The sequence below is a fragment of the Leucopleurus acutus genome (genome assembly GCF_964270905.1).
Source record: "Leucopleurus acutus genome assembly, chromosome: 14".
In the NCBI taxonomy this organism is placed as follows: domain Eukaryota; kingdom Metazoa; phylum Chordata; class Mammalia; order Artiodactyla; family Delphinidae; genus Leucopleurus; species Leucopleurus acutus.
Window position 1 is genome coordinate 57,968,675 of NC_139156.1, and position 23,959 is coordinate 57,992,633.

The 23,959-nt window shown below is 38.7% G+C and overlaps 1 protein-coding gene across 7 annotated transcripts in view; it reads right to left on the minus strand.

Moving 5' to 3' along the window:
- KAT6B (lysine acetyltransferase 6B) overlaps positions 1–23,959 on the minus strand; it is a 226,513-nt gene that overhangs the window by 40,041 nt on the left and 162,513 nt on the right. For 4 of the 7 annotated variants that reach the window (XM_082854691.1, XM_082854693.1, XM_082854692.1 and 1 more), the window contains 8 exons: positions 15,846–15,961; positions 15,537–15,618; positions 12,957–13,089; positions 9,188–10,119; positions 8,075–8,196; positions 6,407–6,522; positions 3,973–4,114; positions 368–529 (listed from right to left, as the gene is read on the minus strand). The exons of 1 other annotated variant lie outside the window; for it this stretch is intronic. In XM_082854691.1, coding sequence (XP_082710817.1) covers positions 368–529; positions 3,973–4,114; positions 6,407–6,522; positions 8,075–8,196; positions 9,188–10,119; positions 12,957–13,089; positions 15,537–15,618; positions 15,846–15,961 — 1,805 coding nt within the window. The remainder of the gene's footprint in view (positions 1–367; positions 530–3,972; positions 4,115–6,406; positions 6,523–8,074; positions 8,197–9,187; positions 10,120–12,956; positions 13,090–15,536; positions 15,619–15,845; positions 15,962–23,959) is intronic. 2 more of the 7 variants (XM_082854694.1, XM_082854695.1) reach the window with 2 other exon arrangements.

Consider the following 23,959-nt stretch of genomic DNA (forward strand, 5'->3'; position numbering starts at 1 on the left):
AATGCTACGTTACATTGAAAGCTTCATGTTGACACCACTTAGGGGGAAAAGGGAAATAAGCTTAACATTTAGAAGATGAAAGATGCTAGGTGGTCTGCAAGGCAGCAATTATAACGTTATGTGAATGATGACAGTCGAGACAGCAAACAGTGCTGAGGTCCTTTACACACTTCCTAGGCACCTTGCTTATTGTTTTTTTTTTGTTGTTGTTGTTGTTTTTAATGAACTCTGAATAAGAATCTGAGCTTTTCAGAAACATGTGTCACTTATTCAAATTAGAGTCATAAAAAAGCCCTGTTTGAAGAATTGGGCTCTACTAAAAACATTTTGAAAAAGAAAATGAAGGTCATACTGGCTCTTGTTTTACCTTAGAGAAGTATCCAACCAGATGACAGCCCTTTTCATCATTTTTTGTAAGGACATAAAAAAGGAATGGCTCGACATCATAATACAACGTTTTGTGGTCCAGGAAGAGCTTGGCTAACAAGCAAAGGTTTTGGCAATAAATTTTGCTCATATTCCCATCAACCTAGCAAAGAGAAACAGACAACATTATTTAACATAAAAATACCACTCAAAATAAAATTGTTTCTTTTATACGGTATTTTGGAAAGTATATAATTTTATTTCCAAATCCCAAACTGAGCAATTAAAACACTCCATTAACCAAGTATAAAGTTTACCAGAAAATAGCTGTCATTTGGCAAATCAGAATTCCACCTTTTCTCTTAAATTGGAGTAAATTTTAGGTAGCTTAAATTTCTCTTTACACTACCTGAAGAAAGGCCACACTGCTAACAAAGAAGTAATTTTTATTTGCAATTTATTACGAGTAAAAAATGATTAGGCAGGTCCTCTCTGTCTAAACCAAGTAAATTGGAATTAAAGAAATGTAAAATGATCAAAATACTGCTCGAGGAAGTTAAACTTTATGTTGCTTTCAAAAGGGCTTCACATAAAAATAAAATAAATAAACTCTATTATCCTGATTCCTTAGAAGTGTGGATTAACAAAAGAGGCTTCCATTTTGGTTTTATTCCAAGCATCATTTTAAATATAATTGGAAAAGATAAAATTTCTGTGTTGGGAATACAGAGAAAGTGAGATGAATTTCAACCTACAATAAGTACCATGATTACCGGCTACTTCTCTTCAAAATAAAAGAATCAAGCTGTGATACTGACGGTTAGAGACAGAAGGCTAGGCACAAATGTCAATTTCTTTGATCAAATGTAGTTACTTGTTGAAAACAGAAAGCACAGCAGATTCTAGAATTTCCCTAGCACTTTTCTAAGGGGAAATGGATGTTTGCTAACCAGAGCTCTTTAACAATGAACTTGACCGTTCTCAAGTCTCCTGTGGACCATACAGGTTCTCATACTGCAAATTATTTTTAGACTTCGTATAACTATTTCCCTTGGATGAGACCTAGGTCCCACACATGGCAACATAATCAAATATGGGCAAGGGGCACAGAGGATACAATTCTCTCTTTAATTAAAGGAAGTTTTTATGTATTTGGGAGGATGGTCCTTTTGGAAATGGTAGCATATTACAAAAAGACAGAGATAGATGTATGTATCCCTGAACCAGAAAAACAGAGAGATGACAATGCTGAAGCAAAATTCTTGTCAGTTGTGAAAGGTCTAAAATGACATGCTTTCAAGAGGGATAAAGAAAAGATAGGAAAGTAGAAATCTGTGATTATTATTCATTTATTTTATAAGTTACTTAGGACACTGCTAAGAGAAAATTTCCTACATGCTGTACTCTTAGTATTAACTCAGATTCTAGAATAGGAAACTTGGCAATTATCCAATCCAACTCCTTCAATAATTTTTATGTATAAATTTTACAGATCTGCTTCTGATTTTTCCCCTTTCATCTCTGTATGGTCCCAAAACACCTACCCTGAAATAGACCATTCTTATCAGGCTAACAAGACTGAGTCTCTCTTACCCCTGAGAAGACTCTCTCTGGATTTATGAGAGTTTCACCCCCTCAGGCAGAGTTATACTCATTTATTTAACAATTACTTAAAGCCAACAATGTGTTTCACCCTTTGAGAAACAATGAGACAATGATTTTCATTTTCTTTTGGTTAGAAGAAAGTTTCCAAGGCATTAAGAAAGGTGCCAAAAGTTAAGTGGAACTTGTGACATTCATTAATTAAGATTCAACTGAGAGCAGCTCTGTTGTCTCAACCTGTTGGGGCTGGCCAAGTAGCATCCCAATACTAACAACAGGAAGACAGCGACTTGCATTCGGCTTCCTCCTTAGCCCAGTGGTCCTCACTGGGGGGTGACTTTTGTTCCCCAAGGGACATTGGCTATGTCTGGAGATGTTTTTCGTTGTTCTGACTGGAGGAGGTATGGTGCTACTGGCATCTAGTGGGCAGAGGCCAGGGATGCTGCTAAACGTCCTACAATGCACGGGATGCCCCCTACACCAAAGAATCATCCAGCCTGAAATGTGAACAGTCCCCTGGTTGAGAAACCCTGTGCCTCCTGTTTAGTAAAAACAAACATATTACCAAACCTTCCTAGCAACAATACCCTTCTTCCTTCAAGCTTGCCGAAAGAGCCTGATATAACCAGGAAGAGGAGTTTTAAAAAATCATAAGATGGGCTTCCCTGGTGGCGCAGTGGTTGAGAGTCCGCCTGCCGATGCAGGGGACACGGGTTCGTGCCCCGGTCCGGGAAGATCCCACATGCCGCGGAGCGGTTGGGCCCATGAGCCATGGCCGCTGAGCCTGCGCGTCCAGAGCCTGTGCTCTGGAACGGGAGAGGCCACAACAGTGTGAGGGCCCACGTACCGCAAAAAAAAAAAAAAAAAAAAAAAATCATAAGGTACAGTTGGAGTTACATGCGTTCTCTGATGAGTCTTGGGGAAAAAGTAATGGGCCCAAGACTGTCTGAGAGAGGAAGCCTGGTCCATGAGGGAAACCTATGTATGACCCTCCCCTATGTTAAATTTAATGCAAAACATTACAGACAAGAATTAAAGAGAAATGTGGTTCAGAATAATAAATTTCCAGTCTGAACAACTCAGAAAAAGAGAATCCTAAAGTAAAATTGTTATCTCAGAGAAAGAAGATATCATATCTGCTGTCCAAGGAAGGCTTGCTCTGAGCATCCAGGAATGAAAGCAATGTACCAAGATGGGTAACAGAAAAGAAAAGAAGTCAGGGCAATGGAAGTGCTCAACCAGAGTGAGAGAATTAAGAAGGCCTGTGACCAGGCAATAACAGGAAAAAAGGCATGGCCTCCTCAAGGTACAACTGACTCAGCTAAGCTGGATCCCTGAAACTGACAATAGAACATGATGAAACAATGAAATGATATAGCGGCAAAGACCTTCTGCTACTAAATCATTTCTGAAAACACAAAATGTCTTCAAGAACACACAATGACAGACACATGGCCACAAGGGGTTCATGTGAAGAGCAGAGCTCTCCAGGGGTAGCCATCTACCCAGATGGGGGTCGGGGGAGTCCCAACATCTGCTGGGATCTCACCAAAAGGATTATCTACCCTGCCAAGAAATGGACGGAAACACAGGTGGTTGTGTATTGAGGAGATATGTACAGCTGCTCAATTCCCTGGAAGAGTGAGCACCTGCCAGACATTGGCTGGAGCTGCTGAACAAAGCTAATTTCTCCTGCCAAAGAAAGTAGAATTTACGAAGAGCTGAGGAGACCATAAATTCACTGGCGAATATATCTGGTGCAGACAGGGATTTGGGAGAAGACAAAAAAGTTAATGTGATGGAGTAGGAATTCATCATCAATCTCAACGGTTGCTTAATATGGTTAGAAAAACATTCCAAAACATGGAGATATTTGAAAAAGCAGTCTGAATTTCAGTGCCAAAACTGAATATACTTTGTACCTTCTACGAACAAATCAGTACATAGTCAACAATTAGAAACACTAGGTTTCAAATGCTGAGTTTTTTATTTATACATGCTTACCTCAAATACTGAAAGGTCTTTCCTTCGGTAAATTTCATTTGCTGGAGGATGAAACCATCCACATTTCCTTGAGTGTCTTAACAAAATATTTTTACTTTTCATATATTTAAGACAGAATTCACACAGGTAAAGCTTTGGTAATCTGTTGAAATTTTAAAATCAAAGAATATAATCAGATTGACTATACTCCTGGGGAAAAATATTAAATATTGTTCTATTTTCTCTAAGCCATAAAAAGGCTATATAATAGTATTTGAAAGAAGTAGTTTCAACAAAAGAAAAAGGAAAAAGAAAGCCAGTAGTAGAGTGTACAAACCTTATAGTATTTTTCAATCTAATAATATTTGCTGCCTTTACTTTGTGAACAAATAATTTGTTTCCTTAGAAATGTCCTAGAGAAAGAAAGGTTTTCAGACTTGGAACTATGACTCTAAAAACAATGGCGTCCTGTCATCCATGCATATTTTTTAAATTTCAGACTTAATGTCATAATTTCATCAGTACGTGTAATCAGTGGTGTAACTATAACAATCTTTTACTCAGAGAGAAGTGAATTCATTATTTTTAAAATGATCTGTGTACTTATAAGGCAGAGAAGTCCCAGAATTTAGTTGTTTCCATTTCTTATGGATGAGGTAACTTTAAAGTTATCATCAGTTGTACATGGTCTAAAGGAGTAAATATAGTCAAGTCAAAAGACCTTATTTGTTCCTACCAATTCCACCGACTCTTTGAATAACATTAGACAAACAGCTTTCTCTCCTCTGCTGGCTTTTTCTCCACCTTAAAAATTATACCATTTTTTACTTGTGCCCTATCATGCTTGAGTGGACATTGCTAATATTTACAAGAGAATGTTTAAAAGCACTTTCAACGTCTTTGGGGCATAAAAATGGGGAGAAGTGTTTTGGGAAGAATTAGATACAGACTCATCACAGTAATTTCAAATCTTGGATTCATATGCAAAATTATTCAAAGCTCTTAGAACACATGATTTACAATTACCCATACAAGTAAAAGCTCATAGGTGTTTTTCAAAAGTTTTTAAGATATTGGCTTGGTGCTTTGTGACAGCCTGGAGGGGTGGGATAGGGAGGGTGGGAGGGAGGGAGACGCAAGAGGGAAGACATATGGGAACATAATGTATATGTATAACTGATTCACTTTGTTATAAAGCAGAAACTAACACACCATTGTAAAGCAATTATACCCCAATAAAGATGTTAAAAAAAAAAAGTTTTTAAGGAACATACAGCTAAGTGATATGAGCTGGGAAAAGAAACCAAGACTCCTGACTCTTAGTTTGTCACTTAACTTCTAGAACACCCTCCCCGTTTTCTCTGATGATTGGGCAGACACCCACGAGAAAGAGAAAAGGACGATATCTATTCTACAAGGAAAGCAAATTTGTGATTACCAGAAACTTTGCAGGCTAAAGCATTTGAGAAGATACTAATAAACTGTGCCCTGACATACCTGAAGGAAGAAATCTGTTCACAAGATACCCATTTTTAGATACATTAGTTCAAGACAATTTCACAGCTAATCTTAGTTCAAGACAAAAGAAAATTCTAGTACCATTATTTTCTCTTCATTTTTAACAAGTTAGTCACAAATGGCTCTAAAAGTCAAGATTTGGGGAAGGGTCTCTTAAGGCTACCCACGCCTACCTACTTTCTCCCATTTTTCCTTCTTTTGCTATAATTTCTCTAAAAAAACTTGACAATAAAATGCCAGAAATCAGAGATAAAAGTAACAGGCCTAATTAGGAAAACGAAAAAGGCAACTGAGAAGAAACCACCAAATGTTTTACAACAGCTCATTTTTTTTCTTGATTTGGTTTCTTACACAAACAATACTTCCCCAATTAACCAAAGAGAGAAAAAAACGATCTAAAAGTTAAAAGGCAAAATTTACAACACCTGTGTAACTAAGGAGTATAAGGCATTTACACACAACAGTGAATGCTATAAGAAGGTACTGGCAAAAGTAATAGTTTTGCAAGCACTTAGACTTGACTATCAGGACAGCCCTGTGGCACATTCGTTAAGAATCCGCCTGCCAACGCAGGGGACGTGGGTTCGATCCCTGGTCCGGGAAGATCCCACATGCCTCAGAGTGACTAAGCCCAAGAGCCACAACTACTGAGCCTATGTGCTGCAACTACTGAAGTCCACGCGCCTAGAGGCCGTGCTCCGCAACAAGAGAAACCACCGCAATGAGGAGCCCGTGTACCGCAACGAAAAGTAGCCCCCCGCTTGCTGCCACTACATAAAGCCCACACGCAGAAACGAAGAACCACTGCGGCCGAAAGAAAAAAAAGAATTGACTATTAAAATTTATGTCCTAAAAATCACCTAATTCCAGTTTTAGAATGTTCCTTCCTCACATATGAGATATTAAGGTTGTATACCTGCCTGGCTTATTGCATTACCTTGCATATTCCTGTGGGTAAGGCGAGGAGTACCAGGTTTGGATTTCATATTTCCCAAATTCTATTACAGAAGGGTACCGGCCACAGTCTTCTACTCCACTTTCACACTCTATTTTCTGTCAGACAGAAAGAAAACAAAATATGAGGATTTCGTCACTTACATTTTGGTTCTTTCACCAGTGGATATGAAAATCTATCAAGACCAGAACACTAATCGTAATTGTGAATTTTCATGTTGTTGAAAAAAAACATTATAGGCCCTTGTGAAATAATAATCAACTTTGTATAAGATTCATATATAAATACCCTAAGAAACAGTATTACCAAGATAGGAAATGAATACCTGTTAATACATACAAATGTCTATTGAACTAAATTTAATGATCTCCTACAATGTATTAAAACTGAGGAAATTATAAGATGATGTGGCTGTTACACACTGTCACACTGTTACAGTCCCCTGTTCCTCCACCAAGTAACAGTTAACCAGACTGTAGATAAATAATCAATTGTGAAGTTTGCAGTTTGATTCCCATCTCCTTTTACTCCCATGCAGGAGGTTAAGAACTCTGCTGGCCTGATTCACTGTGGCATTCCCTGGGTCTAGCCCAGTGCCTGACACAGACAAGAAATGTTCTTGAATGAAAACGCCAGTGTTGCCAGTTGGAAAGAAAGGCCTTGGATTTAGCAGTAACTTTCAGGTAATTGCCTGCTGTTCATCACGTCTATATATGAACGCCAGATACGGTCCCCCCAAATGGTCATATTTAAGGACTTCAAATCTCAGTGATGGCGGGGCGGGGTGGGGGAGATTTAACATTTTATCTTAGCCAGAGGAAACACTACAAAGAATGCAGAATGAGGAATGGAAATATCCAATGGCCCCGCAAGTAGAAATAAGCACAAGTATTTAGCCCAAGTGGTTGCTACAAAAAATAAAGCTTAAGAGCCTACAGATAGCCCCCTACTCCCCCAGAAAGGAAGTGAGGTGGGGGTGGGAATCTATCCATGAATATGGTGCCCTGGAAACAGAATGTGGTCTACTGACAGAAGAATTCACAATCCATAATAAATTTGTCTTTCAGAAGTCCAACAGCCTTTCCTTTCAATGTTTTGCTGACAATAAGCTATGTAGACTTAACATGTTAAGGGGAATCATTTAAAGAAATTACTGGATGATGAAAATAAAAGTGATTACAACTGATCATGCAACACGATATTGCCTTCGCCAATGCCCAACAGTTAAAATCAGGAGACATTTTTCATATGGCTGGCCACCTGTGCTGGAAGAAACATCGGTCAATTTAAAAGTGATGTTCTTCTTTTTGTGAATGATTTAAAAGGACTATTTTCTTAATTTGAGCAAAAATAATCAGAAATCTATTCCTTCACCCCTAGAAGCGTTTTTCAAAATCTGCCTCAATAACTGCTACTCTGGCCTATTCTGTGAGACCACCTGAGCCATTACCAACTTTTAAGAGTGGAGACAACACTATATAAAGTGATTACTTTCGAATGTAGAGTCAACAGAAATGATGGTAACAGTTAAAGAACCACAAAAGATTTTGAGGGGGATTCTTTATAAAATCAAGGCAGTTAATTTCATAGTACTCATATATAAAGGTCACGTATTATCCTCATTACTAGAATGCAGTATACTGGCCTTACCTCCCAAGACAGTTCCTGGGCCTGCTTAAAAACATCCAAATCCTCTTCAGTAACGGTATCCTTGTTTCCAATCACATTTATATCTGTACTTTCTTGTTTGATGCTTATTTTGATTTCTGTATCTGTCATTTAAAACCAGCAGAAAGTGTATTCACTGACTTGCATCATGAATAACCACCATATAATTACCAAAATGGCACCAAATTACCAAAGTGGGCAAATATAGATTTTTTTTAAAGCTTTATTAGCTTTTACATCTAAGCACTGCTCACAGAGCCAGCAGTACCTTTTCCCTGCTGTACCCAAATTGTTATTTGAGTCACTGCTGTTGTCATCTTTTTATAGCTTCAACAAATAAATGACGGAAAGAGCGAGCAATAAAGCAAAATCATAGTTTTCAACCAAGATTAGAAGGCACGTCAATGTCTAGGTATAGAATTCCCATGATCACGTTTGAGATAATAAAATCTACCACTTTGTCCAAATGACACATTTTTGGCTTTTGTTTCATAAAGGGTAGCAAATGTAACGGGCCAATTTGTTAAATGAATTCATGAAATCAGTTTTCTCCCTGAGGTGAGTACACACACAGACACACTCACATCCAAAAGCACACTTCACAGAGTCACAGATCAGGCTTTGTTGAGAAGGAAGCAGGATGAACTTTGTCATGAGAAAGCAATGGACAGAGGGAGACGAGGAGCTGATGTCCCCGCTGCCGGAAGCACGGACAGCACATGGCCACGCAGCGCTGTGGCTGAAGAGGTAGCACGGGGAGGAACATGGCAGAGGCGTTAACAGTGGCTACTCATGCGGGACTACAAAGCCATAAGCAATGCTACGGACGCATCTGGGGGGGGTCCTAGTGTCACTACAAATGGAAATAAGTCATAAAAAGTGGGAGAGTATTAGTTGGAAAAACAACATTTTGGAAGTTTAGTCAGCATTAGAAAAAGGTCAAAGTTTCACTGCTTCTGTATGAAAGTGAAGTGAGAACAAGAGAAATAGCTAAGACCTATGTGACAAATAGGAATTGACTGATTCTTTTTTTGGGGGGGTTGGGGAGAAAGGGACGGGACGCAGGTTTGGTTGGAGCTTTGACCTTTTGCTTACCATCATCCTGATCAGGTTTAATCCTTCCGTCTGTCAAGCTCCCCTTCCCTGGTGAGGGGGTCCCCATCTGAGGGGTCACTTTATATTTTAACCTGCCTAGCATCCTGTGCTTTTTAAGGAAAGTTGTTCGCTTGAAGTGAGCAATTGCTTTAAAAATGCGTCCTCTAGCCATCCCCCAGCTAGAGGAGGAGGGGTGAGAAATAAATCTACTTCTAATATCTCTTTTTCCAAAGAAATGGGCTTTTGATTTTGCCGTGGAAGGGAATTCGATTTTACGACGCATACGTTTAGGTGGTGCATAACTTGGGTGTCCCTTTTGGCGAGACTGTCCCTGAGTGGTATAGATATGAGAGAGCCCATCAAAGAGTGCCTTCAGCTGGCTGTTATTAGTGAGACTGCTAAAGGAGGGCACACTGGACTGGCTGGAAGAACTCTGGGGAGAGGTAGAAGAAACAGAAGTGCTGGACTTTTGTGAACTGGGGCTCTGACCAGAGATGGGGGTTGCGGGTGGGAGTGAAGAAGGTGGAGGTTTTAGCTTTTGTGTGGTACCTGGAGCCAACACATGAGAAGTGCATGACTGTTTCTGAGAGACCTTTTTCCTTGGACGATAGTGCTTTGAAAAGTCTATTATTTCACCTCGTGATCTGCGACCATCAGGTGATGGTGTAAAAAACTTAGTAAGGCCATCAATGAGCCCTTTGGTTTTCTTGTTAACTTTAAGTGTAGAGGCAGAAATGTAGGTGGAGGTGGTGGTGATTTTGGTGGTGGCACCAGGCCGAGTGGGGTCTGTAACAGCCAATCTGCTGCTTGAGTCCTTCCCAGATGCAGCATGACCAGATGAAGGTGTGGTACAGACTTTAGTCTTTTGACCCCTACCAGGTGACCCCCTTCCTGTGAATGCATTCATGGATCCTTCATCACTGGTTACAGACCTAGGCAAAAATTTAGAGAATAGTATCAGCATTTAATAATAGAATTATAAAGGTATCTAACACAAGTTTATAGCAACTAGATGCATTCAATGTGCTTAAACTTAAGAAACTGAATTGCAACCCTAAGCGCTGCTTGTGTGTGTGTGCCTCCACCTAGGTGTTTCTCTGTTGAAACAGGTTGTAGCCCCTACACTGGCATGTCATGATTCTCCCAGGGCCCATCCAACAGGTACTGGAAAAATCATGTGGAACCAAGGGCAATATGGATAAGAAAATTTTTGAAGAGACTAAAAGATCACCCAATGCTTTTAAATAAAACTGTGACCCCTTGTGTTGTCACAAGTAATTATGATTTCCTGAAATGTCTTTTTTAAAGTATTAAAGGAAATAAGTCATAAGTATTATCTAGAAGCAAAAGAAGAAGCTTATCTAATCTCTAGTTAGAAGTAATTTTAACTCAAATGGAAAATTTATATAAATAGAATTTGGTTACATCTATAAATTAGTACATCTTTTTTTTTTTTAAAGAAAACATTAAAAGATTTCCACTTAGCACTTTATGCTTAGGATGATAAGATAACCAATAATACTCTCTAAGTAGAGGAGACAATTAATTACAGCATAAAATACTGCTGAAAAAAGGACAACAATAGCAAAAAACTGAAGAAATGATTAAAGAAAAGCTACAGCGGGTCAGACATGACATGGAAAGTCTGGTGAAGAAGCAGCACATTTACCATGGTCATTATCAGACACTTGGCATCAGAATCTTTATACACTGGTTCTGACTGCTGTTTCAGTTCATTTGATGCTGGTTCTGCCCATACAGCTGTGTGGTCAATGGAGACCGGAGGTCACTCCCCTAGCACAGCTGCTTACAGGAATGGCAGCTGCCTGTCCTCACCTCAGGCTAGGGCTTGGAAAGCTACCCATTTTGCAGCAGAATTTTATTCAACAGAAACATTTGCATGTGAATTATGGCAGTGCTGGGGCCCAAGAATGGAGCTTAAAAATTATCAACTGAGCTGAAGGCTAGTAATGATGAAATGGAAGCCTGAAAATGATATGATCTTGAATTATAAAAATATCTTAAATAATTACAAATAGAAGAGCATAGCTTAGTGGTCATCCTATACACAGAGATTTAATGAATAATTCTGGTAGTCAGCTAAAGGGGAGGCTGGCGCAGATCAACAGAGTGAGCTACTAGGCTCATCCGAAGCAGCTCAACCGCCAGGAGCTTCACCCAATGCCACCGAGTCAGCCAAATCAGGTTAGAGCTAGAGATCTCTAGTGTCACAGTGAGAGTTACCAATAAACTACTCATCCAGGCTAAAATGTTTCACATCAGAATGCTACATTTGGACTGTATCTGGAATCAATTGTCCAGAAAGGATAATACGCTTATAAAGCATGTAAAAAGGAAAACTCCCTAGACTGTCTTAAAAATTCCTAAGCTCAAAGGACAATTCTGGACAAACAAAAAGTTAGGATTGGTGCCAGATGCAATTTTCAGCTGTGTCCTTTGTTTAGAAAGTTATACCCTAATTTGGTTTTCTTAATTGGGCCCTGAGGATACAGTCCCATTTCGGGAAAAATGCTTACACTGGACGAATGCAAAAACATGTAATTTCTACTTCAAGAGATGCTAATATGAAAGATTTTATTCATGAATAGGTTTCATGTTTGCCTCTAGAAATGAACACAAATTCCATATTAAGATGTCCACCAGTTAGAAGGTTTTCATAACGTTTCATAGAACACTTTAGAAACGAGCATGCATTTTTCTATTTCTCCTTTGGGAGGTAAAGGTGCGGGAGAATACTGTTTTTCTGAGAGCAGGTAATAAAGTGAATTGCTTCAGATAAAATTGGGGGGGGGGGAAGAGTAAGCAAGTAAATTAGACACCTGGTGCTTCTTCACTGTGTGTGCAGAGCTCTATTCATTTCTACATCACAGTGACCCTTTCACTAAGCCTAAAGAGAAGGGCAACGGTCTTATTGATAGAGCTGCTTCAGATATGCAAGTCTACTGATTTCATTTCTAAACATTTTACCTAATGCTGATAGTCAGTCAGTTCTATACTCTATATAGGTTAAAAAAAAAAATACATCCATTTCTCCTCTTATCTTTTCTCTACTTCTCCAAGTAACTCCTACTAAATGTTCTACTTGGCTTTAAAGGCATCTATGTGGCAACAGGCTAGAGGAAATGGGGCTATCATAGTAGAACTGCAGGCTACTGCAAATATATTATTTTGTCTGTATGTTTGCACACATGTGCACATACCAAATGGTCTTGTCTAACTCTTTGGAGGCAAATTAGGACAGTAGTTTGCAGGTTTCTTAGAAGCTCCTATTTCAGAAAAGGGATCTTAAAAAGTTGTAATACTAAATTAGCACCAGAAAAGAGAAGTATTTTTCTAAAACGTTATCTGGGGTAACAAAAGAGAGTCACTAGAGATGTGAACAAATCCCTCTCTTGTTTTAAAAACCCCCAGAAAAAATATTCATATAAGTAAGCTCTTCTAATGTTCAGCCAATAATAAAGTAGACAGAAAAACTGTTTCCAATTCTTACATTCTGCTTCTATCCTGCTGCTTGAAAAATGTCACTTAGCATCACAGATACTGCCAACAGAAGACCCCGAAATGCCAACTGTAATTTAAAATGTTATTTTCAAAAAAATTTCCACAGCTTATGCAAAAGGAGAAATATTCCTCATCCCTTGAGTTTGTAAAAATGATACTAAAAAGATAATGGAATCTAAGGGGGTTACAATCAACTATATCTTAAAGCACAACATTAAAGATTTCTTTTGATAAGATCTCAACCTACAACAATCGTTGCTTTAATTTATTTTTCGGTCGTCCAATGGGTTTTGCATATCGTCGTTTTATTTGTGCAGCTTTCTCATGAAGTAGTTTTCTTCCCTTTTTCTTTGGTCTGCAGACTTGGCAAATCCACATCCCTGAATTAATATATATATGAGAAAAATATTTTAATGTTTGATTTTAGGAGAGAGATTAAATATAAACTGCAGCTGTAATAAGCTGCCCAAGGATGCCTGTATGCAGAAATTGACCCTAGAAGATGGATCACTCCCTTCTGTCATTCTCCTCAGGAAGTTGTCATTAAAGGTCAATTTCCCCAGGGTCAAGGTGCTGAGAGCAGAGGGCTGACCCATCTCAGAACTCTTCCAATAAGGCTTTTCCCAACATGTCACCAAGCTTCCCTAGACCATGTAAACACACATGAAAACCCAATCTTGTCTTATTATATATCTTTTGATTGGAGGGAGACATTTTCAAGTCAATTGTTTTTTTGAAATTTCTGGGGAAAAAGTATTTGTTTTGTCTCTTTTTGAAAATTTTCTAACTAAATTATAATATATAGTTTTTAAAATTAAAACTTAAAATGTTTAAGTACTATGGAGCTACAATAATTAAAACTATGCACCTGGCATATGGAAGCAGGTCAATGGATAAGAACTGAAAGGCCAGAACAACTGAAAAGTTTAGCATATCATGAAGGTTGTATTTCAAATCAGTGGGGAAAGGATGAAACGATTCAGTAAAGGGTGATAGAACATACAGCTGTCTATCTGGAAGGAAAATAATTATTTCCTATCTTTTATAAACACAAATTCTAGGCAGATGAATATTATATGGCAAAATTAAATGTTACAAGCACCAGGAAAACTATGTGGATATTAATATAATCTAAGCATGACTGACATGTAAGACTGAAGCCATAAAGAAAGAGATTCATGGATTTGACTACATAAAAATATAAAGAGCTTCTGCAAATCAGTAAGAAAAAAGTGAAAACCCCAATGAAAAATGATTAATGAATAAAAACAGGTACTTTACAAGATGATATACAAACAGCCAATAATCAAACACAAAAAAAGTTCAATTTCATTATTTAAAGAAAAAAATCATCAGACATCTTTTTTCTGTTACCTAATTGGTAAAAATTTTAAATAATAACACTGTATTACATTGAATCTAAGATACCACTGACTATAAGATGCATCTGATTTCAAAGATGTTAAAATGTTTTTCAAAAAAGTGTGTCTTAGATTCAACAAAATATAGTAATAGTGAGTGCTGGTCATTTATACAGGGAAACAGGTATTCTCATACACTGGTGGTTGGTCTGAAAACTGATACAACCTTTCATGTACACAGTCTTTGATCCAGCAATTCCTCCTGGAGGAATTTATCTTAAGGCAATAATTGTGGATGGAAAAAATTGGAAACATTTGTAATATCCACAATAGGGGATTGGTTAAATAAGTTATTCTTTTCTTTACATGGGGTTGCAAAATCAATTATGTTCAGGAACCACCCAGGTATAATATATGTGACTGAAGCAAGCTGGAATGTAAGGCAACAGGTTGCAGTGAGACTGAGGCAGAATGGGGCACTGACAATTCAAATGCAAAATTTAAAAAATATTGCACCAGCTCTTCTGTAACGCAGTTAAGAGAAGTCTTTAAAAAATATATAGAGAGATACAGATAGATAGATGATAGACAGATAGATAACCAACAAAACATTTCTGTGGCCCACGGTCACCAGGTTTGTAACCCCTGCTCTATGTACTATGGAGTTCTACACACTTATTAAAAAGTATGTTTAGGAGAACATTTAATGATGTGGGAATGTGAGAAGCTATTGTTAAGGGGAAAAACCATAAACATGTACAGACTGTTCCATTTCTTTTTAAAGGGGTGGGTGGGGGCAGGGAAGGAATTTCTAACTGATTGTTCTTATTCCTTTTTGCCAATCTATATTTTCTACATCTTTCACAATGAAAATGTATAAATTTTGTAATAAGAAAGCAAAGTTATTTTTCATGTTTAATATATTATCATATGAGAAAAAGAAGGCTGAGCTTGGCTGACTACCCGATAAACAGAAAAGAAAATCCATATTCTATATGGATATATCCATGTAAGATAGTTCAGATCCTCATGTTCAAAATTATCAACTAATGGCCAAGAAAATGGTGATGGCGCCTGTCATAGGACTTTTCTGGAGTCATCATTATCACCATCATTGAAAACAGGTAATTTCTTACGTCTGAACACTGTACTGAATAACATGGAGAGTACTCTAAACTTCTGACCTGCCTGATCTAAACTTATTCTAATAGGGGAGTGGTTTCAGGAGAGGAATGGTCTTTTTAGTCCTGTGGATGAATTAGAGTATTTATCATATGCATTACCCCCAAACTCAATGCTTTTACACTTCTCTGCTCACAACCTGTACTAAACCCACAAGTATAGGGAAGGTAGGAGGGATGAAAAAAATGCTTAAGGAACCTGTATACTTCTGAGCTGCCAGACATTAGGACAAGGCTAATGTGTACATCATAAAACACATTTTTAAATATGGTTCAAAAGTTCACCTTTTGGCATTCTGGAAAGTGGGGGATCACAGCACTCCATATGGAATCCTCTATCGCAGGAGTCACAGAAAAGCATATTATCCTGCAATATAACATATTAGAGACTAATTGAGACTGAAATCAACTGTAAAAGGCCACAAATTCTTATGTTCTCCAATTAACAAAAATAAAAAATAAGGAAGGAGCACCACGATCCCTGTTGAAATGTATTTAAACATTTAAAAATAGCGACAATCTATACAAATGAAAAACCTTAACACTGAAAACTAGCAATTTACCTGGAGACAGACTACTGAGAGCCATACTTACTGCATTTTTGCCTTGGATTCTACATGCACTGCATGTCTTGCATTCGATGCACTGCCACCTTAAGGCCTTTACGTTTGTTGTTAATTCAGGACAAAATTTCAAACAGGATGGGTGTCCTATAAGAATAAAAAGCAAATTGCTTTATGGGACTGGTGCCTTCAATTTTTTAAACTCCCGTTCCCTAATATTTAATAGATGGTGATGATGCCAGCCAAAGAACCTTAGGAACCTGAAAGTACAAAAAGATCAAAGAGGGAATTCCCTGGCAGTCTAATGGTTAGAACTCCGAGCTTCCATTGCAGGGGGCACGGGTTCGATCCCTGGTTGGGGAACTAAGATCCCCCGCAAGCTGCATAGTGAGGCCAGAAAACAAACAAAAAACCATATCAAAAAAATATATATATATCAAAGAATCCAAATTACACTTTCCTTTCTGTCTCCCCCGCCCCACCCCCATATGTGAGAGAGTGACTGTACAAATGTTTTCCCTAAGAGAAATTTGGAAAATTTACGCCAATTCTAATCACAAGTGTTGGAGAACTTGAAGATAACGTATGCTCAAGATCATGTTCTCATGCCTGTGCCTTCTGTTAAATCTCTTGACCTCGCCCTCTTCATCGATCACCATCTACTCCGAAGTTTTCTGGCTTGCCAGCCTGCAAGGAGAGTGCCGAAGTTCAAACAATTCCTGCTCTCTGAGTATAATGAAATCTTAAAACAACAGTTAACTAACTAAAAATCTGCGGCTGCTTAACATAATACAACAAACAAATGGAAAAAAGAAAAAAAAATCCAATAGCATACAAAGAATGTCCCATTGCTGGGATACACAAAGAAGAAACTATTGCCATCTTGCCCCTGGGACGCTGAACTTAAAATCTGTAAGTAGGAGTAGAAACAGTGAATTTGGAAGTTGCAAGATCCAGGCTAAATGGAATATGCCAAGAAACATACCCTTAGCAAGCGTTCCCCCATTTTTCTGAGTGTTCAGCTTTTCTGCACTGTTTTGTTTGTTTGTTTGTTTGTGGTTTTTTTGCGGTATGTGGGCCTCTCACTGTTGTGGCCTCTCCCATTGCGGAGCACAGGCTCCGAACGCGCAGGCTCAGAGGCCATCTGCACTGTTTTGGACACACTTTTCATCTAGCAGCTCTCACCTCACAGAGGAAAACTGGAGACCCGGAGGGGCAACGCCATTCAAGGGAGCCGGCCAGGCTACGCTGAATAATAGATTGCTCCAAAAGGTTTGGGGAGTGTGAGCCTAGACTCTTTGGAAGGCAGTTCAGTTTAAAATTTGATGGGCTTTTATCACAGAAACCTAAGATCTCCAAATTTGATTTTACTTTTCTAAATCTGGTCTTAAAACAGTAAGAACGTTAGTAAATCCCATGTGAAAGAACTTATTACCAAGATGCAAAAGAAACCTGAGGGGTAATAAAAAAAAAAAAAAAAAGCAGATCCTGAAATTTCAAAACTGTTTTATAATTTCCTGACTTTGGCAGGCTCATTGTTTAAATATGTAGTTTGGGTTGCTGCCAAAAAGGTCCTCCTCCCTAAAGCTTAACAGGTGCTTCATGAAATTCCACCCACCAGGAGACTTGGCTTTTTGAAGTAAAAACATTCAAAATCAATCATCAATACTGTTAATAAAAGCACACTATTCCTGAGTTTAAAAAAAAATCTAAACATCTGTATTTAAGATGTTGAGCAAATAAAATGTTGTCATAGGATTACGACCTCAGGCAGGAGAGACACCCAGGCAGATGCATTTAACCTATGACACTATTCTTTTACAAGGGCTTCTCTCATTCAAATGAACGTGGGGGGGAAGAGTTTAAATATATAAAAATGGTTATCAATCACCTCTGTCTGCTCAGGAACAGCAAAGACAGCTTGCTTTTTGACTTTAAGAAGTACACTCTGAAGGGGGAGGGGAAGTTCTACTTTGATCAGGTTTTTCCCCCCCCTTAGGTAGTAAGAGGGGTAAAAACTCAAGTTTTAAAGAACAGCAATTTAAATTCCACCCTTAAAATGGGTCCCATCAGCTTAAAAGTATACCATTTACTTCTCTTTTTTTCTCCCTTTTTATTACTTCCTGTAAGTCATACATCACTAGCACATATGACCTCAATTTCATGCACTAAATTTTTCTCTACATCAAAATCTGCTTTTGTACTTTATAGCTCAATATCCAGTAACTAAGGTAATTCACATCATATTACATAGCTTAGTATTTATTCTCGCAGATATCCTATGAAAAATACTTTTTAATAATTAATTGTACATTTTGAGAGTTAATGGATTTCAGCCACTTTTAATCAAGAGCAAGGAATATGTTTCCTCTTATTGCTTTCTCTCAAAGTAATATTATATCTCAACTACTACCACTTAAGCTACCCTATCAAATTCTAAAATCTTCAGCCTATCTTTTCTTTAGGCAGCAATCTTACCTTTATTTAGCTCAAGAGAATTGGCCATAGATCCCTTCCAGCTCTAAATTTCTATGATTCTGTAAAGGATGCTGAGAGATGAAGAAACATTTCCTCTTTACTTTCTCACGGCCAACTTTAAAATAACACAAAAGACTGTAACTGAATCTTGACATACTACTACACAATCTATAATAATTAGATAAAGGACAACAATACTATTGATAATGCAAGTCCTTACCTCCCATTTAGTCATTCCATAAATTCAACAGTTCCCCCTAAAATTTGGGTTCTCTCTGATGACACAATTCAGGGCGGTTTACCCTTCTGGAGTTTGTTTTATTTTTGTGGTTTGCAATTTATCTGATTTGAGAACATAATATATATATTCATTCACTCATTCATTCCTATTACCAGCACATACTAAGCACTGGTAGCTTGTAACAGTTTTATCTAGCAAAACCAGAGGCGTATTGTTTAAAATTAAACAAGTACCAGTGAGACCACAAACCAGTAGAAATGATTTTTGGAGTAAGTATTATGGGAGAAAAAAAAAAACATGGGCTCTGTAGTAGACAGAATGATGCCCCCCAAAGATATCTATACTGTAATCCCTATAACTTGCCAATATAGTACCTGACATGGCAAAAGGGGCTTTGCAGACGTGACTAAGGGTACAGGCCTTGAGATGGGGAGACTATCCTGAATTATCTGGGTAGGCCCAATCTAATCACGAGTACTTAAAAGCAGAGAATCTTCCAGCTGGGTTAGTAAGTTGAGATGAGACGAGGAGGAGGAGAGGTTCAAAATAGCAGAAGGACTCCACCCAGTGTGGGGGGAAGCCACACACAAGCCAAGGAATATGGGTGTCCATTAGAAGCAGGGAATGCCGTTCACCTGACAGCAAGAAAATGGGGATCTCGGTCCTGCATACGCAAGGAACTGAATTCTGTCAACAATTTTGTGGCAACGTGTTATAGCAGCAACGGAAAACTATGAAAGATTTAAGACACTCGGTCCCTCGGATTGGCTATCTGACCAACCATCTGTCCATCTGAGACACAGTGAGGAAAAAGACAGACATTTCAGATCACACAGTCCACCAGGAAAGACAACCATTAGACAAGAATTAGGATGGGGTGGCTTGGAGATATGGGTAAATCCAGCAGGAGGTTAGAGGCAGGCCTTCCTAAAGAAGAGACCCAAAGGATGAGTGGGAACAGATGGGACCAGAGGGGGGAGCAGGGTGGGAGAAGACGGCATGTGCAGAGGGAGAGGAGAACACGGTGACATTCAAGAAGAGGAAAGAGGTTTGATATAACTAGTGTGAAGGGGATGGTGATGTGCAAAGGGGTCAACAGGAGCCCAATCCAGAAGAGTGTTTTGGGCTTGGATTTTTCCTAAGGTTAACTGGAGGACACTAAAAAATTCTGTAATTAGATTTACAATTTAAAAAAGTAACTTAGGCTTAAGTATGGAAAATGGATAAGGGGAAAGAGGGTAAATATTAAAGTTAGGTTATTACAATAGCAGCTCTGAGCAGGTCTGGTGCGGGTTATGGATATACTGAGGATGTAGGATACATATTAGGACGTAAAACCAATGCATTTTTGGTGATTTCTTGCTATGAGAGAATAGGATAGAGGAGGGCTTGTAGAACTGAATGAGTAGCTGGTGGGATGCCATTTGCTGAAACGGGAAATCCCTGAGGAGAAGCAGGATGTTGTCTGTTTGCTAAGATTTCTTTTTTTATTGTGGTGGTTGTATTTTGGGGGGAAGGAGCAGTGTAAGGTTCATCAGCTGCTTTGGATATTATCTCTGAGGAGCCTGCGGGGTGTCAAGTGGAGAAGTTCTGGAGGCATTTTTATCTAATGGTCTGAAACTCAAGAGAAGCTATGAAGCACAGTGAGGAAACACAGGGCCAAGGACAGAATCCTGAAGAAACTATGAGGGGATGAAGAGACGCCAAGGAGCTCACAAAAGATCTGAAAGAAGTGGTAGAGAGAAAACACAGAGAATATGAAATCACGGAAGCCAAAGGATGAGAACATTTCAAGGAAAAATATTCTCAACAAGTCAAGTATGGCTGAGAGGAATATCTGGTGTGGACTGAAAGATGTCCATTAGATTGTGACCAAAACTTAGAAGGCACCTTTAGATTTTGCTACATGGAGGTCACTGTTAATCATACCAGCATAAGTTTAGTGAAGTAACAGGCCAGAACAAGGCTTCTGCTTCCTGTTGCTCTGCTTGGATGGTCAATCCAGCTTTGGGCTTGTGGAGAGTGGGGCTCACCAACCCTTCCTCCTCCATCCCTGTCTATTCCTCTTTGGAGTCCATCTTGAGGTTTCTTTCTAGTCAAGGGTCTCCTTCCAAACCTAATTATTTCTGTATCTACTCAGTGTGAAACTGGATGACTAACCAACAAATCCCTGGGGCATTTTCTCACAGTAACCTTAAGAAACTAGTGATTTAAAAAATACACACACACACACACACACACACACACACACACTATACACACACCGGTATACCCGTATATTACACCAACAAGCTCAGTCTGGGAACAGAAGGCAGGCAAGTTTTGTTTAGGGTTAACATACAAATAAAGACGAGCCCAGGAGAGACTTCAGGTCTCCTGAGGGTGGGCTGACATTGGACCCTGTGGCTCTGGCTCCCTTTACTGTACAAAGGTGATATTCCATCTCTCCCAGCTGCATCACAGCAGCCTTGCTGTCTCCAGTGTCAATGAGCTTCCACTTAGAATGATGCTATAATTTTGAACTGTGCACTTATCTTAGATTTGCTAATTTGAAAACATACATGCACACAACTCATCTGTAAGTAAGATTTAACCACCCAGCAATCTGAGCAGCAGACACAAAATTTCATTTGGTATAATATCTAATACTTATGTGAAGCTAATTAAAGATAATTTGGTCTTAATGAGGCAAAGAGAATATAACAGTGTTAATTTCAAAGTAGGCTGATCCATGAAAGTCAAGTAAAATCACTTCCTAGTCCCAACATTTCCATAGACCTGAAGACTACGTAATGAGTCCCACATTCATTTTAGTGCTTCGAATAATCTTTCATCTTTGGGTAATGTTTTATAGTTACTGATAATCTTCATAGCATTATCTCACTGGATCCTCACAACAGCCCTGTGGATGTGGGGTGCAGACGTCACCCTCTGAATTTCACAGATGTCTAAAGTTACAGTTCCATAGCCAGCAAGCAAAGAGGACTGGAACACCACATTTGGGTCTCCTTGTACTATGTACCTCACTTCACATTTTTACTACCTGCAAACTTGAATTATTTTTTTCAAAAGAACTTCCAGCAGGAAAAGCATAGTTAAAGAATATACTGCCCATTTGCAGCACTGAGCCATCTTTAAAAACACAGAAATTTCTAATTGGCTTTACTTTATGATGTAAGCAGAAGGAAACACTTATTACTCAGGTCTATGAAATCTAAGCAGAGTCTAAATGTGATATCATACAAATGGTACTTCAGATAGAGGTGACTAAAAACCTACAGGAACATATGGGAAACACATTTAAGAGTGATCCTCCTTATGGGCTGCCATCTATATTTCCTTTTTTGGGTTTTATACTGCTATGGGTATTTTTTTCACAGAAACATCTTACATTAGGGATTCCTTTGATCATTACAAACAGTCTCAATGCAATCCCAGAACCAGTGGACTCTCTTGAGTGTGAGACAGTGGCCACTTCCATGAGGCCAACCAGGGCTACCAGCCACTCTGTAATTCCCACTTCCGAAACTGAACTGGACCATGACAATGGGGATCTCACCATTACTGGAGGACACCATTGAGCCAGCGGTGTCCAGCCTATTTTATTCTTTTTCCCTTATAATCACCAACGTGTCACAACAGAGCATTATAACTACAAAATCCCTCCAAGCTCTCTAAGAAGAACCATATTTTATTTTGATCCTTCTATTTCAAGACTAGCAAATTGCAAAGTCCACTCATCTACCAGATGAAGTAAATGTCTACAGTGCATCTCCCTGAGTTTGGAAAAAAAAATTTTTTGGGGGGGAGAAACTAAACTAGCTAAATCCAGACTGGCACAGTACACTCAAGGGAAGATTAAGTGAACCTTAACACTAGAGCCAGATCACACTGTGGAGTCCAGAGAAGTACTCCGAGCCGTCCTCTACCCTAAACAAAGGGACATGATGACCCCAGGGCTTGAATTTCTGCCACGACCCATATCTCAACTCCAAAGCCTCTAGCTCATTCTACCTGAAGGGAGGAGGCTCACAAAATGACTCTGGATAGAAGCCTTCTAGATAGCATCCGCAATCCATTCTTCTCCATTTGTTAACACATTCTTGGCCGGAGACATATTTCGGCCACAGGCGTTAGTTTCTGCAAAAATCCCCCAGTCAATAATGTGTTAAAAAAGAAAATAAGACATCATTTTTGAAAAGAGAAAACATAACACTATACCTATACACCCTGGAAAAGTAAGAAACTTCAGGGGGAAAAATATTTCAGTGACCTCCAAGTATAAAGGAAATCAAACCTCTCCTTTGGCAGGTCTTCCATCTGGGAAAGACGAAGGGAGATTGGTTACATCAGAAAATCTAAGATCTACCTGTTTAGAATTACAAGCCTTTATACCCTGTGAAAGAGGCCTTGAAGTTATGATCTAGGAGATAATGATCTCTTATCAACTCAAGTAAGTGTATCACCAGAGGTAAGGAAATATATGAAGGGAACTTTTCTTTCCAGATTTAAGTATGTCTTTAATCTGTCTAGGCGCCCAGACAAATAGATACTCAAGAAATGAAACAGTTAAGGGTGTTTTTAAAGTACCACCTTAAAAATCACAAAGGGTAAACCCTAGACAAGAGAACACCACTAAATTTATCAGGCAGTTACACAAAACAATAATTCATTCAGAATGAGCCTCGTGGGAAAACCCAAAAGATAACTACAGAGTCAGAACTGATGAGTGAGGCACTACCTCACCAGGATAAAACAAGGAGATTGCAGGAGTGAAATTTATTAACCTGAACATACAGATAATGTTTCCATGCCCTTTTGTCACTAGCTATGATACCATGGGCAGGTGAAAGAGTTTTAATGAATCTGTAAAGCCCATCAAAAAGACTGTCAGAAAGCATTTCTCAAGCAGAGTTTGAAATGTCTTATTTCCAAGGCTCTCTCCTCTTAGTCAGGTTCTGAGAGCTGCAGAACCACTCAGGGCCTATCAAGTTAAACCTTCACAGGAGGAGGAAGAATCATCACACAACAGTGCCATTCGTCAGTGTGAAACATTTCCTCTATCCAACCAACAAGCAGCTGTCATAAATGATAAGATTTTAAATTACTTGCAGCAATCAAGAAAAATATCAAACATGCCAAACAACAACAAAAATCCCACAACTGCTGACATTTATAACACACTTACCAGAGTTGTTGTAGACCTTATGTTAGGCTATTTACTTGTGTTCTCTCCTTTAACTTCCATACAACCCAAGAGGTAGGTGCCACCATTATCTCTAGTTTTCTAATAAGGAAACTGAGGCTCAGAATGGTTAAGTAACTCATTCAAGGTAGAGGAGCTGTGGCTGCCTTTCTACTTTGCTCTTAACCACTATACTAAACTGACTTCCTAAATGAGAGTATGCTATTGTGTTTTGCAGATT